This window comes from Mustela nivalis (genome assembly GCF_964662115.1).
Source record: "Mustela nivalis genome assembly, chromosome: 19".
NCBI lineage: Eukaryota > Metazoa > Chordata > Mammalia > Carnivora > Mustelidae > Mustela > Mustela nivalis.
In genome coordinates, this window is record NC_139038.1 from 38,983,447 (window position 1) to 38,998,216 (window position 14,770).

The 14,770-nt window shown below is 52.1% G+C and overlaps 1 protein-coding gene across 5 annotated transcripts in view; it reads right to left on the minus strand.

The window, feature by feature from the left end:
- The window catches only part of RAB11FIP3 (RAB11 family interacting protein 3), a 77,118-nt gene extending 63,258 nt beyond the window's left edge, over positions 1–13,860 (minus strand). For all 5 annotated transcript variants that reach the window (XM_082713623.1, XM_082713622.1, XM_082713621.1 and 2 more), the window contains exon 1: positions 13,229–13,860. In XM_082713623.1, the coding sequence (XP_082569749.1) occupies positions 13,229–13,855 (627 nt within the window). In that variant the 5' untranslated portion in view covers positions 13,856–13,860. The remainder of the gene's footprint in view (positions 1–13,228) is intronic.
- Between the last annotated feature and the right edge of the window lie 910 nt (positions 13,861–14,770).

Below are 14,770 nucleotides of genomic sequence, written 5' to 3' on the forward strand. Positions count from 1 at the left end.
TTCCCATGTGGTTATGTTATTAATTCGATATACTTCCAGGTTCATTCAATTTGGTTTTCTTTCTATCATGGTTATCTTAATTTGTTTTTGAATATGTGGAGTATCTGGATGACCCAAGGTCAAAGACACACAGGCATCTGAGTAGCTCAGTGGGTTAAGCGTCTGCATTCAGGTCAGGCGAAGATTCTGGAGTCCCAGGACCCCAGGATCAGCCCTGCATCGGGCTCCCTGTTTAGCTGGGAGTCTGCTTCTCCTTATGACCCTCCCCCTGTCCCATGCACACACGTGCTCGCTCTCTCTCTCAAATGAATAAAATCTTTTTTTTTTTAAAGATTTTATTTATTCATTTGACAGGCAGAGATCACAAGTAGATAGAGAGGCAGGCAGAGAGAGAGAGAGGAGGAAGCAGACTCCCTGCTGAGCAGACAGCCTGATGAGGGGCTCGATCCCAGGAACCTGAGATCATGACCTGAGCTGAAGGCAGAGGCTTAACCCACTGAGCTACCCAGGTGCCCCCCACAAGTGAATAAAATCTTTAAAAAAAAAAGGGCAAGGGACGCCTGGGTGGCTCAGTTGGTTAAGCAGCTGCCTTCAGCTCAGGTCATGATCCCAGGGTCCTGGGATCGAGTCCCACATCAGGCTCCTTGCTCAGCAGAGAGCCTGCTTCTCCCTCTGCCTCTGCCTGCCTCTCTGTCTGCCTGTGCTCGCTCGCTCTCTCTCCCTCTGTCTCTGACAAATAAATAAAATCTTAAAAATAAATAAATAAATAAATAAAATTTTAAAAAAGGGCAAAGATACATGAAAAGGTAGACTCAGACAAGTCTCTCCATCCCATATACCATAAACCCTGTCCCTACCCACTTGGGTAAATTACTTAAATTAGTTCCTTGTCTATCCTTCCTGCATTCATTTCCTCTTCTTTCTCATTTTGCTTTCTCCCTTTCCTCCCTCCACCTCACCTCCTTACAGCCAGCTCCCACCAGCCCAGCCCTGTCTTGGAGCTGGTGAATCTTAAACCTTGATGAGCTGAGGATCTTGAACACCAAACCAGGAAGACAGATGAGGAAAAGCCTCCTCACCTGTCTGGGGGCCATCAGGTGTGGTTTCTTTCCTTCTTTTTTCTTCTTTAAAGTTTATTTATTTTTAGTAATCTCTCCCCCCCAGCATGGGGCTCAAACTCACAACCCTGAGATCAAGAATTGCACACTCTTCTGACTGAGCCAACCAGGTCCCCTGAGGTGTGGTTTCTCTCCTTTTTGTTTTGTGGGGTTCTTTTCTTTTTAAGATTTATTTCTTTGTGAGAGCAAGTGAGCAACCCCGACATCATGACCTGAGCGGACATCAGGACTCAGATGCTTAACTGGCTGAGCCCCGCAGGCACCCCGTAAGGTGTGGTTTCTTAGTTATGCTTATCAAATCTCTTCATTTGAGCCGAAGTCCGTCACTTAGGGCTCTGCACCTCAGATCCCTCTTTTCTTTTTCTTTCTTTCTTTTTTAATTGTGATAAACCAACCATTTTAAAGATTCCAGCTGTATCATGTGACATGACGTACATCCACAGTGTTGGACGACTGTTGCCATCATCCATCTCCAGGACTTTTCCAACTTCCCACTAAGCACGACCTCCCCTCTCCTTTCCCACTCTCTGGTCTGACTCCTCTAGAAGCCCCCCAGCAGAGGGTCCCACACCCACTCTTTCTCACCACGATTCTGCATACGGACTTGCTGCTCTTCCCACTTACCTGCATCTTGGGCCTCCCTCCCTGCCAGTGTGTACAAACCTTCCCCTTTAGCTCTGCAGCTGCACCCTGTCCTGTGAACAGACCTCGCTCTTCTTGGATGGACACTGAGGTTTCCATATTTCATTCACAGACAATGCTGCAGTGAACACCTGTGTATCTGGTACGTTTTACTTGTGGAGGGACATCCTCAGGGTAAATCACTAGAAGTAGAACAATCAAGCCAAAGGGTCAGTGTGTGTGCAGATACTGCAAACCCCCCTTGATAATAAGGCCTGTACCACTCTGCCCCCGCACCAGCAACATGAGAGCACGTCTGCTTCCCAACAGCCTCACCAACAGAATGTGTTCAAGTGTCTACACTGTTGCCAACAAGATGAGGGAGAAATGCATCTAAGTGATTTTAATTTGCATTCGTCTTCCTTATCATGAATGCGGGTGAGCATATTTTCACATGTTTAGTGGCCATTTGTGTATCTTTTCCTGTGGGACGTCTTAATATTTTTTATCCATTTTTCTACAAGGTTTTTGTCTTTTTTCTTCTGATTTTAAGACTTTATTCATTTATTTGACAGAAAGCTAGCACGAGCAGGGCATACAGCAGAGAGAGAGGGAGAAGCAGACTCCCCACTGAGCAGGGAGCCCAATGTGGGGCTCTCTTCCCCTCCCTGCCCTCCTGCTCGTGCACACTCACACACACACTCTCTCTCTAAAACAGTCTTCTGAATAGATACATATAAGAAATTTAATATTACAATATAATCATTAAGCAAAAATATATGTGAGTGTGTGTGTGTGCGTGTGTGCGCGTGTGTGTGTGTGTGTGTGTATGATTAATCAGCTCGCTGGCAGGCAGCTTAATCAAAACAAAAGGTTTACAAACGCCCCTAGCTCGCTCACGAGGGTAAGATGCCAAGCACACTGTTTCGTTTCCCCACGGTTTAGGGCAATAATGGTCTTTACAGTGCCCAACAATTCCTCTTGTCCAAACACATAAACTACCTACCTATCAACAGACTTGCCAAACAGGTGCCACACACCATTCATAGCCTAAGGTGATTAAACTTGCTTAAAGAGAAACCCAAACAAATGATGTGAAACGAAAAAGAACAATGACTCCATGAAGCCTCTGACACTGACATCAGGGCTGAGCTCCCCACGCCGCGTCACCCCAACTCAAACAGCGCTATCTGCACAGAGCTCACTTCTGACCACAGCAGGACTATTTAGCTGTGGGCACAGAAGGCTCTAAAACTTTGGTAAAAAATTGTTTAATCATCCAACAAAAGAAAAAGTAAAATAGGTTATTTAACAAACTAGAGTCCCAAGAGCTGTATATTCTTGAATCCTCTGAAGGCATGGGTCTTTAGAAAATTACTTAGCAGGGGACGCCTGGGGAGCTCAGTCAGGGAAGCACCTGCCTTCGGCTCAGGTTGTGATCCCGGGGTCCTGGGAACAAGTCCCGCATCCGGCTCCCTGCCTGGTCAAAGTGTGGCCTGCCCCTCCCTCTCCCACTCCCCCTGTCAAATAAAGAAATAAAATCTAAAAAAGAAAAGAAAAGAAAAACAAAATTACTTAGGCTTTGTTCTCAGATTTCAGCATTCCAAAAAAAGGGGGGTGCCTGGGTGACTCATTTGGCTCAGCACCCAACTCTTGATTTCGGCTCAGATCATGATCTCAGGCTTCAGGGATGGAGCCCCACGCTGGGCTCCACATTCAGCGGCGAACCTGCTTGAGACTCTCTCTCCCTCTGCCTCTGCCCCTCCCCCCACTCTTGCTCACACGCACCAACACACACGTGCTCTCTCTCCCTCCCTCTCTAAAATAGACAAATATTTCTTTATAAACATATATTTTTAGGACAAATATTTCTTAAAAATTAGCTAGCATTTCTAGAAAAAATCTAGAAACAGCTAAGATTTTACAGTTTTAGAAGTATCTAGAGTTTCATCAACATACAGATGCTATGTGCATAAGGGGCTTCTGCCCTACTATGACACTGGTGACCATGCTCTATTCAAGCCAATAATTCTAAAATGTGGGGCGCCTGGGTGGCTCAGTGGTTTAAGCCTCTGCCTTCAGCTCGGGTCATGATCTCAGGGTCCTGGGATCGAGCCCCACATCGGGCTCTCTGCTCAGCAGGGAGCCTGCTTCTCCCTCTCTCTCTGCCTGCCTCTCTGCCTACTTGTGATCTCTCTCTATCAAATAAATAAATAAAAATCTTTAAATAAAAATAAATTTTAAAATTTTAAAAATTAAAAAAATAATAATAATGCTAAAATGTTACTTGGCCCTTCAGTCTGTCCCCCACTGAGTGTCACCCACACTACCAGATGCCCACATATGTCCCTGCAGAGGAGGGGGCGGCACCCATTCAAATCCTGCCACTGTGAGCCCAAGACTGAGCTTGCCCAAAGAGCGGCTTAGAGACAAGGAGCCAGAACAACTGTTCGAGCGGCACAGACCGAACATTCCACATTAACTCAACACTCGCTCTGGTTTTGAAACTTATGACACCCAAGACCACCACAAGATCACAACCAGAGTAATACCAACCTGCCTAAAATTGCCTAAATGTTTGGACGGAAGGGGCGCCTGGGTGGCTTAGATGTTGAGCATCCACCTTTGGCTCAGGTCATAATTCCAAATCATAGCCCCAAATCAGGCTCTCTGCTCAGCGGAAGCTTGCTTCTCCCTCTTCCACTTCCCCCTGCTTGTGCTCCCTCTCCGTCTCTCTCTCTCTACCCAACAAATTAATAAATAAAAATCTTTAAAAAATATTTGGATGGAAACACGAAACTGTACCTTCTGGAAAAATTTCTTCTCCTCCCCAACCACGATACTGAATCATTTATCTACTGGTCTCCACTCCTGAAAATTGCAGGGCCATGCTTTTCACCAGAAGTTCTCAGAGTTACTTGTGTTACGAGACACTGAGGAAAGCACAACGCCCACCGCGTAGCCAGCCGTCAAGAATCACAGACACTCTCAGACTATGCATTTTACCAAACACCAAACACAGATCGACAGTCTGTCTTTGATAAGCATCTGAACAGTGTTCTCTAACAGTTCTCTAACAGTTCATTAAAGGGGCGCCTGGGTGGCTCAGTGGGTTAAGCATCCAACTTGGGTTTCAGCTCAGGTCATGCTCTCGTGGTCCTGGGAATGAGCCCCATGTCGGGCTCCCTGCTTATCAGGGAGTCAGTCAGCTTGTCTCCCTCTCTCTCTGCTCCTTCCCTTGGCTCCCTTTCTCTCTGAAATAAATAAATAAATAAATCTTTAAAAAAAAAAGTTAACGGAAAACCTGAGTTTCTTTAGATGTATTCTGTAAATTGATCTAAAACCTTAACTAAGTCAAAGTAAAACATATAAGTATCTTAATTTTTTTTAAGATTTATTTATTTGACAGAGAGAGAAACGGAGAGAGACAGTGAGAGAGGGAACACAAACAGGGGGAGCGGCAGAGGGAGAGGGAGAAGCAGGCTCCCCACGAAGCAGGGAGCCTGATGCAGCTTGATCCCAGAACTCTGGGATCATGACCTGAACTGAAGGCAAACACTTAATGACTGAGCCACCCAGGCGCCCCAAATATCTTATCTTTAGAGTGTAAATTTTGGGGCACCTGGGTGGGTCAGTAGGTAAAGTGTCAGCCTTTAGCTCAGGTCACGATCCCAGAGTCCTGGCATTGAGTCCCACACCGGGCTCTCTGCTCATCAGGAAGCCTACTTCTCCCTCTCCCACTCCCCCTGCTTGTGCTCCCTCTCTTGCTCTCTGTCAGATAAATAAATAAAATCTTCAAAAAGGGGAGGGGGGGCGGGCACCTGGGTGGTTCAGTGTTAATAAGCCTCTGCCTTTGGCTCAGGTTGGGATGGAGCCCCGCACTTGGCTGGGGGTGGGGTGGGGGGAGTCTGCTCAGCAGGGAGCCTGCTTTCCCCGTCTCTCTGCCTACTTTTGATCTCTATGTCAAATAAATAAATCTCTTTCTTAAAAAAGAGTGTAACTTTTATTTCTAAAGATTGTAATAGAATTTTTTACTAGATTTCCTTTTTACACTGTTTGAAATTTATAATACATATATAGGCACTACTTTCCAAGACAAAATAAAAATCACTAACATAACAAAATTTGGCCAGTACCTCAAATGAAACCTACAAACCCTCTCATGCCACACAAATACAGCTTCCCAATACACACATGTACACACACAAACAACTAGAACTAATTTTTAGGGTTTCCTTCAAGACTCTTCCACGTGGGTAACTTTTACACAGTTAAAACCGTGGTATCGGGGCGCCCGGATGGCTCAGTGGTTAAGCCGCTGCCTTCGGCTCAGGTCATGATCTCAGGGTCCTGGGATCGAGTCCCGCATCGGGCTCTCTGCTCGGCAGGGAGCCTGCTTCCTCCTCTCTCTCTCTGCCTGCCTCTCTGCCTACTTGTGATTTCTCTCTGTCAAATAAATAAATAAAATCTTTAAAAAAAAAAAAAAAAAAACCGTGGTATACAGGGCACCTGGGTGGCTCAGTGGGTTGGGCCTCTGCCTTCAGCTCAGGTCATGATCCCAGGGTCCTAGGATTGAGGCCTGCATTGGACTCTCTGCTCAGCAAGGAGCCTGCTTCTCTCTCTGCCTGCCTCTCTGCCTACTTGTGATCTCTCTCCATCTGTCAAAATGAATAAATAAAATCTTAAAAAAAAAAAAAGGCCATGGTACATATACCACTCTCCTTGTCTCAGAAGCACTAATCAGAAGTACTTCTGGGACTGTCATTCTCACTTTTAAGGGTTACGTAACAGTGTTCAGAGGATCCCTAATTCTTCTGCCCAATATTTCAATTTTTTTTTAAAGATTTTATTTATTAACTTGACAGAGAGAAATCACAAGTAGACAGAGGCAGCCAGAGAGAGAGAGATAGGGAAACAGGATCCCTGCTGAGCAGAGAGCCCGATGCGGGACTCGATCCCAGGACCCTGAGATCACGACCTGAGACGAAGGCAGCGGCTTAACCCACTGAGCCACCCAGGCGCCCCTTTCAATTTTTTTTTTAACTGCAATGTCTTTATTGCATTACTGGAGCAAGTTGGCCAGTCAATTTTTTTTAAAGATTTTATTTATTTGACAGAGATAGAGATCACAAGTAGGCAGAGAGGCAGGCGGGGGCGGGGGGGACAGGCTCCCCATCAAGTAGAGAGCCCGATGCGGCACTCGATCCCAGGACCCTGAGATCATGACCTGAACTGAAGGCAGACACTTAACCCACTGAGCCACCCAGGCACCCCCATCAGCTGGGTGCCCCCAACAGCCTGATCTGGGTGGTCCACACGGAATTAAATTCCTCCTATATGTCAGATCCTATGATGGAGTAGCTCCTCGCAATTCTAAATCCTCCTGGAAACAACTAAACTTTAGGTTTCCTTTAGGCAACTGGTATCAGAGATCTCCAATTTCAAAAGACAGGTCAAAAAGCAGGTTCCCAACAGGAGAGAGAGGACTTGGATCGTTTTTGTGCAATGAAGCATTTATGACATATATCTTAATTTACATTTAAATACGTTGTAGCTGGGGCACCTGGGTGGCTCAGTGGGTTAAGCCGCTGCCTTCAGCTCAGGTCATGATCTCAGGGTCCTGGGATCGAGTCCCGCATCGGGCTCTCTGCTCAGCGGGGAGCCTGTTTCCCTTCCTATCTCTCTGCCTGCCTCTCCGCTTACTTGTGATCTCTCTCTGTCAAATAAATAAATAAAATCTTAAAAAAAAAATACGTTGTAGCTATCTCTGGGAAGTGAGATTACAAAGGATTTCTCTCACTTTGCTACTGATATCATTCAGTTTCCTCTTTGTAAACAATGAACATCCATAATGTAATTCCGCTTCTATCCAGAGTGATCTCAGCTGTGTACAGTCTCTGTGGGGTTGTGCAGGAAAAAGTCTGGAGGGAGATGCACTACAATGCTAAAGGTGTTTCTCTCAGAACAGTGGGATCATTGATTATTTTTTTTGTTTTACATGTATATCACTTTGCATTTTCCAATTTTTTAATAATAAGCCTGTGTTACTTTTATAATATGAAAAAAGCCATTTTAAAACACTAACAAAGTTGCCTGTGATCCAAGCACAGAAAGGAACGTCACCTGCCTTTCAGCAATTCCTTCAACACGCAGATGCAGAGCCGAGCACACATACCCCACACCAGCTCCCACAGGCACCTGCTCCCACACCTGTGTTCGTTCCCTCTCTCACGCAGATACACTCACACTCAAATTCAAGGCTAGGAGAGAAATGGGAAGGACATTGCCTGTCCCTAGGAACTTCCAGCTGCTCACCAGCAGGGGTGCGGGACGCAAAAGCAGGAAAACCTGAGCACTTCAACTTCCCTCAGCAGCCTACTTACACAAGCGCGGAAGAGGACATGCCTACAAGGTCACTAGAGGGCATCTGGCATTTCAATGTGTAGGTGCTCTGGAAAGCATCAGAGACTATCAAGATGGAAACATGTATGTGTGCGTAATCTCAAAATGTGGAGACAGGGGCGCCTGGGTGGCTCAGTGGGTTAAGCCGCTGCCTTCGGCTCAGGTCATGATCTCAGGGTCCTGGGATCGAGTCCTACATCGGGCTCTGTTCTGCGGGGAGCCTGCTTCCTTCTCTCTCTCTCTCTGCCCGCCTGTCTGCCTACTTGTGATCTCTGTCAAATAAATAAAATCTTTAAAAAAAAAAATGTGGAGATAATCTTTATGATTATAATTAATTCCTTTGAAAAATAAAGCCAAAAGAAACAAATCCTTTCCTACAATGCTCCTCGAAATTTACTTTACAAATTCCTTTTAGGATGAGCTGGTCATAGCTACAAAAGCATCAGCCCTCTTGATGTGGGAAATGATGTCAGAAGAAAAACTATTAAATTTCCTTACAACCTAGAGCCCCAGGCAGAGTGACATTCCTCCAGGGCCTCAATGCTGACACTGCTGAGGGCCAAAGGCAATCCTAGCCCAACCTCTCTTACCTCCTCCCCACCCCCAACCCACCCTGTAAGTCTACTCTAACATACAAAAACTCCTTTGCAAACTCCCTTTATCTCTACCCCTGAGATACATGTTAGCAATCATCCCCCAAGCATGTGGCCCACTGCGACACACACCTGAAGAGTCTTATGACTCAGGTTTTATTGGACGGTAATAAACGACCTTTACCCAACAAAGGCTAGCCCCCTCAAGGTCCTGGAAACCTTGCTTCCAAAATTCCTGAGACTTAATGCTTTTCTTAACCCCCTCCCAACTTGAAAGTAATATAATGGGCCACTCCTCACCACCCCAGTGCAGGTCTTTCTGCCCACGGGTCCTGGCCTCCTGCTTTAACAAAACCACATTTTGAGGGGGGGGGGGGCACCTGGGTGGTTCAGTGGGTTAAGTCTCTGCCTTCGGCTCAGTCGTGATCTCAGAATCCTGGGATTGAGCCCCACTTTGCACTGGGCTCTCTGGTCGGCAGGGAGCCTGCTTCCTCCTCTCTCTCTGCCTGCCTCTATGCCTACTTGTGATCTCTGTCTGTCAAATAAATAAATAAGATCTTTTTAAAATAAATAAATAAATAAATAAACAAACAAACAAACCACATTTTTGCGCCAAAGGCGTCTCGAGAATTCTTTCTTGGCCGTCGCCTTCGAACCCTAACATTCTTTCCTACATCCCTCTCAGTATGAAGGGGTCATATGATGAAGACTCTTCAGAAACGGTCGAGGCCTTAAAAATTACCTATCCCAACCTGGCAACTAGCTCCTGGGTGGCTAGGACCACAAGGTCCTGTCCCAGCAAGAGTAACGAGAAAACTCCCCTGCAGTCCTTCCTTTCCTTCCCTCTGCTGACTACTGCCAGCCCCGTGTCCCATTACCCCACATCTGATCTACCGCCAGATGATGTAAGGGGACCCACACACACCATGACACTGCTAAAGAAAGACGAACACAGCAGCGGTCTGTTTTATAAGCAGGAGCTGCTGCCATGAAAAATTCAGGTAATCGGCTTTAATAATTTAAAATTCCTCCTTCACACACAGGTTACTCAACATGCTACCTTCACATAGCTGACCGCACCCGAGAACAATCTAGCTGCTGTCATCAAGAACGGTGACGTGACCAGCCTCGGAACCTCATGCATGCTGTATTTTGAAATCTCACGGCGGGGAGTACAGAGACTTAGGGTCGTTGCTGCTGTCACCCACCTTATCTCTTCCCAGGGCCTCTGAAAAACCCCGGCTGTGTCAGGCAGAACCCTTATCTCTTACAGACACGCACTTCGGTCACCGATGGCGAGGTTCTCGGTCAGGCACACGCTCCCCACACGCGCACCGGTGGGGCTGCGCAGAGGCAGGGAGAAAGCGGAGACTGCACTGCGGCCTGGGATGGGGTGTCACTAAACTGCTCCCTCTACTTCTGGGGTGTTCGGGGCTTTTCATTTTAAGTTTAAAAATACTCATCACGAGGTGGAATTCCTCAGTTTTCTTTAAAACTACTTCACTATCGGGGCACCTGGGTTGCTCAGTCGGTTAAGCCTCGACTTGGGCTCAGGTCAAGATGGGGGTTCTTAGGATTCAGATGGCAGGAAAGGGCTCTGTGCTCCGCAGGGAATCTGCTTCTCCCTCTCCCTCGCCCTCCACCCCTACTCCGGCACATGCACACGTGCGCTCTAATAAATAAAGTCTTTAAAAATAAACAGACTACTCCAATCTCAGTATTTTTTCTCTTAGCTCCTCTATAATGCATTCTGACATCAGACTTGGAAAAAGCAATCCTGAGTCATAATAAAGGCCAGCAAAGCTTATACACAGGCCCAAAAACAAGCCCTTCATCACTCTGTTAAAGATCTGCACCAAAGCAAGAGCTCTCTTCCACCGTCCCAGGAAGCTTGTCCAAACCAAGTCCAGGTACGGAGACCACCACGCCCGGGACCGCCTCTTCCAGAGCAGTCTCAGACAGCAGGGCGGGGATGCCACAGATCTCCCCATACACGGCCATCCCCCCAACCCCAAGTCACCTGGGCTTTGCCCCCAATTTAAAATTCCACCAGGAGGGGCACCTGGATGGCTCAGTGGGTTAAAGCCTCTAACTTTGGCTCGGGTCATGATCCCGGGATCCTGGGATCAGGCCCCTGCATCTGGCTCTCTGCCCAGCGGGGAGCCTGCTTCCTTTCCTCTCTCTCTGCCTGGCTCTCTGCCTACTTGTGATCTTTGTCAAATAAATAAATAAAATCTTTTTAAAAAATAAAATAAAATTCCACCAGGAAGGGGGTGCCTGGGTGGCTCAGTGGGTTGGGCCACTGCCTTTGGCTCGGGTCATGGTCTCAGGGTCCTGGGATCGAGTCCCGCATCAGGCTCTCTACTCCGCGGGGAGCCTGCTTCCCCCTCTCTCTCTGCCTGCTGCTCTGCCTACTTGTAATCTCTCTCTCTCTCTCTCTGTGTCAAATAAATAAATAAAATATTAAAAAAAAAAATTCCACCAGGAGAGGGGTACTTGGGTGGCTCAGGTTTTGGCTCAGGTCATGATCTCAGGGAGGGTCCGTGCCCTCCCTTGCCCTCCCCCTCTCCTACTCTCCCTCATCGGTGCATGCTCTCGCTCCCTCTCCCCACAAGAAATAAATAAAATCTCAAAATCCCACCAGGAGCTATCAGAGCAAAGAATTCCGATTCATTTCTATTATGTGATTACAAGAAACCTTTTCCCCACTGCGATGAACAAGGACAGTTACAAAAGGTGTTTCTCAAATGAAAAGGACTTTATGGGAGTCAGTAACACGAAACTCTGTGGAAGTATTTTCAGAGACCGAATCTAGTAACCTGGGAGCCACCTCAAGATTGTGAGTTCATCCCTGCTCGAGCACGGACCATGCATGAGGGCTTGCGAAATTATTCATCCGTCCCGGGCTTCCAGTCCCTGCCTGCACAGAGAGATGGAAAACGCCTGCGTAAAGCGTCTGGGTGGCTCAGTAGGTTAAAGCCTCTGCCTTTGGCTCAGGTCATGATCCCGAGGTCCTGGGATGGAGCCCCGCATCGGGCTCTCTACTCAGCAGGGACCCTGCTTCCTCCTCTCTCCCTCTGCCTGCCTCTCTGCCTACTTGTGATCTCTGTCAAGTAAATAAATAAAATTTTAAAAAAAAACAACCCTGCCTACTACCGCCCCAGAAACAGTGGCAACAGAGTGCAGTCTCAGAGCCAGGTCCGGGCAAACAAGAACAAGTGGACTACCTCCCTAGCACCTCTGACGGGTGTGCGGAGGAAGGCTCTGTCTAGAGAGAAGACACAAGGATGCCCACGGTGCTCTGGAGGCCAGCGGCACAAAGGAAAATCAGGAAAAGACACTGGCCCAGCAATCGCAATCTGTGCCGCCCACAGTGCACGCGGTCAGTCACACAGCTCTGTGCCCAACAGACTGCGAGGTGGGGCCCGTCGCAGCAATGTCTTCGACACAGACCAAACACAAGCAGCAGGGACCCCCGATAGGGAGGCCCACACTGACACGCCCATCCTCCCGGGCTGACCACTCAGGGCAAGGAGCCGGGAGGAAAACCCACATCTTCACACGGACAGCTCCGACAGCTCCGACAGCTGGAGTTGCCCTGGACACCAGTTGGCACGAAGGTCCCTCACGGAGGTTTCCGCAGGTCACAAATGACACCCTCAATACCAGGGGATGAACTGCACCTCCTGTCCCGAAGCCCTCGCGGCTGGACCGCACTGTGCACTCGAACCCCACTTACAAGTGCCCGCAGGCAGGGCAACGCCAACAACAGCAAATCAGCGTGCTAGGGGCCCTGCAGGGTTCAGTGCCAACACCAGTAACCTACCGGGTGTCTCCCGCGACCCTGCCCGAGCGCCTTTCTCTCCACACAAACTTCCCCAGGAGCCAGATCCAGGCCAAGGACAGATCCGAACGCCCCTCCTCCGCGACTGCCCGCCACCCATGACACACCGCACTGGGCATTCGTCTCCTGTCTGCACCTCTGGCTCCCGCAGGAGGCGGCGCGCGGACGGCGCTGGGCTCCTGGTACTCTGCGCCCTGCTCCCGCGCCCCTTCCTTGGCGGCCAGTTTCCCTCTGTCTCGCACTCAAGGGTAGCACGGAAACTTCCCGCCTTCGCTCACGAGCAGCCGAGGCCGAACGCGCGCCGCCCCGTGCGCTCAGAGCAGCCTGCATCCGTTCGCACGATGTCTGGCGGCCCGCGCTCGGGCCTTTGCGGTGCCTTCAACCGAGCGGCCCAGGACCCTCAGCTCGGGGACTCCCTGGGCCCTGCTTCACTGCGGGGCTCTTCGACCCGGGCCCCTCTACGCGTGGCCGGGAGCTCCCCCCGCGGGCAAACACCCAGTCTGCGCAGCTCCGGAGGACGGGGTGGGGGAGGGGCAGGGACAGAGTGAGTCTCCCCAAACCCGGGAGCGGAACATCGGCGAGCCGGCCAGCGCGGCCGACAAAAACGAAGACCGCGCGCGCTGCCCGGCCGCGGAGGCCCGCCCGGTTACCTGCTCTGCCCCGTAGACCGTGGCGAACTGGACGAAGTCCTCGATGCGGACGAAGCCGTCCCCGTCGCCGTCCAGGGCGTCGAACACGGCTCGAAGGCGGGGGCCGTCCTCCGGACACATCGCGGGCTCGCTCGGGAGCGGGCAGGTGTGGCTGAAGTCCGAGGGCCGGTCCGGCTGCCCGGGACCCACGTCGAGCGTCAGCTCGCCCACCGCGGGCGAGGGAAAGCCGGGGAAGAAGTCGACCTCGCCCCTCACGTGCCGGCTGTGCCTGGAACCCTGCACGCGGAGAGAGGGGCTCTCCGGGCGAACCGGGGCTCCGTAATCAGCTGGCTCCTCAGTCCAGGACAGAAGCGGGCCGAGTTCAGGCAGCTGCCGGTCGGGGCCGGGACCGGGGCCGGGGCCGGGGCCAGCGCAGGCGGCCCGAGCCGGCAGCAGGTAAGAGGTGCCCGGGCCCGGGGCTCGCCCGGCGCTCAGGTCCGCCCCGGCATCGGCGCAGGCCGCGGCCCCCGGGGGGCCGGGCTCCGGGCGCGGGGCGAGGGCGGCCCCCGGCCGGTCGGGCCCGCCGGGCTCGGCGTCGGGGCACGGGCCGCCCGCGGGGGAGGCCGGCCGGCCCGGCTCCATCTTCATGGGCGCGCCCCCGGCCGCGGCGCAGGCCCGCGAGGCCAGTGGTGCGGCGGGCGGCGCGGGCAGCAGACAAAGGCGCTCAGGGCGCGGCGGCGGGCGCGGGCATCCCCGCGGCGGCGCGGGCGGGCGCGCGCGGGGCGCCCGGACTGCTCGGGCTGGCGCTCGGGCCCTGCTCCGCCCTCGCCCATCTTCGCGCGGCGCCTCAGCTGCCCTCGGCCCGGCGGCGCGGCGGGCGCGGGCCCATGGCGGCGGCGCGGCGGGCACGGGAGGGCGCTGAGGCGGCGGCGGCGGGGGCGGTGGCGGCGGGGGCCGAGCCGGCAAGCGCCGCGGAGGCCTCTGAGGAGGACGGAGAGGAGGCAGCCAAAAAGGTAGCTGAGGTGCCCCCGATACCCGAGCGAACTCCGCCGCCACCGCCGCCGCCGCCGCCGCCGCCGCCGCACGCGCCCCGCCTTCCGTCAGGCCTGACGTCAGCGCGTAGCGGCGCCCGCAGGCCCCGCCCCTCGGGACCTTCCTTAAAGGCGGGCGCTGCGGCGCAGGAACTCGCTGCTGGTGCCGGTGGGGGGAGGGGTTGTCTCCTGTCGGCTGGCAGGTCGGGTCCCGTCCCGGGGGTGTGTGTCACCGCCCGGGCGCGCGAGGCGTGGTAGGACGCGCGGCGCCGGGCACGGGGCAGGACCGCCGGGTGGGCACCTGTCCCGACGGGGCCTGCGCGGACGCCGGAGTGCGGGGCGCGACCCTGCTGGGCCCGGGGGAAGCGCGCGCGGCGCTGGGCACCGCCGGCGGGGGTCGGGTGACGGCGGCCGCGGCGCAGCTGGCGTGCGACGGTCCTGCGAGCGCCGAAGGAGCGCCCGGCCAAGCGCCGGCGCCTGTCTGGGACCCAGCACGAAGCTCGGTTCCGTGGGTCCTCGCCGGCCCGCCGTC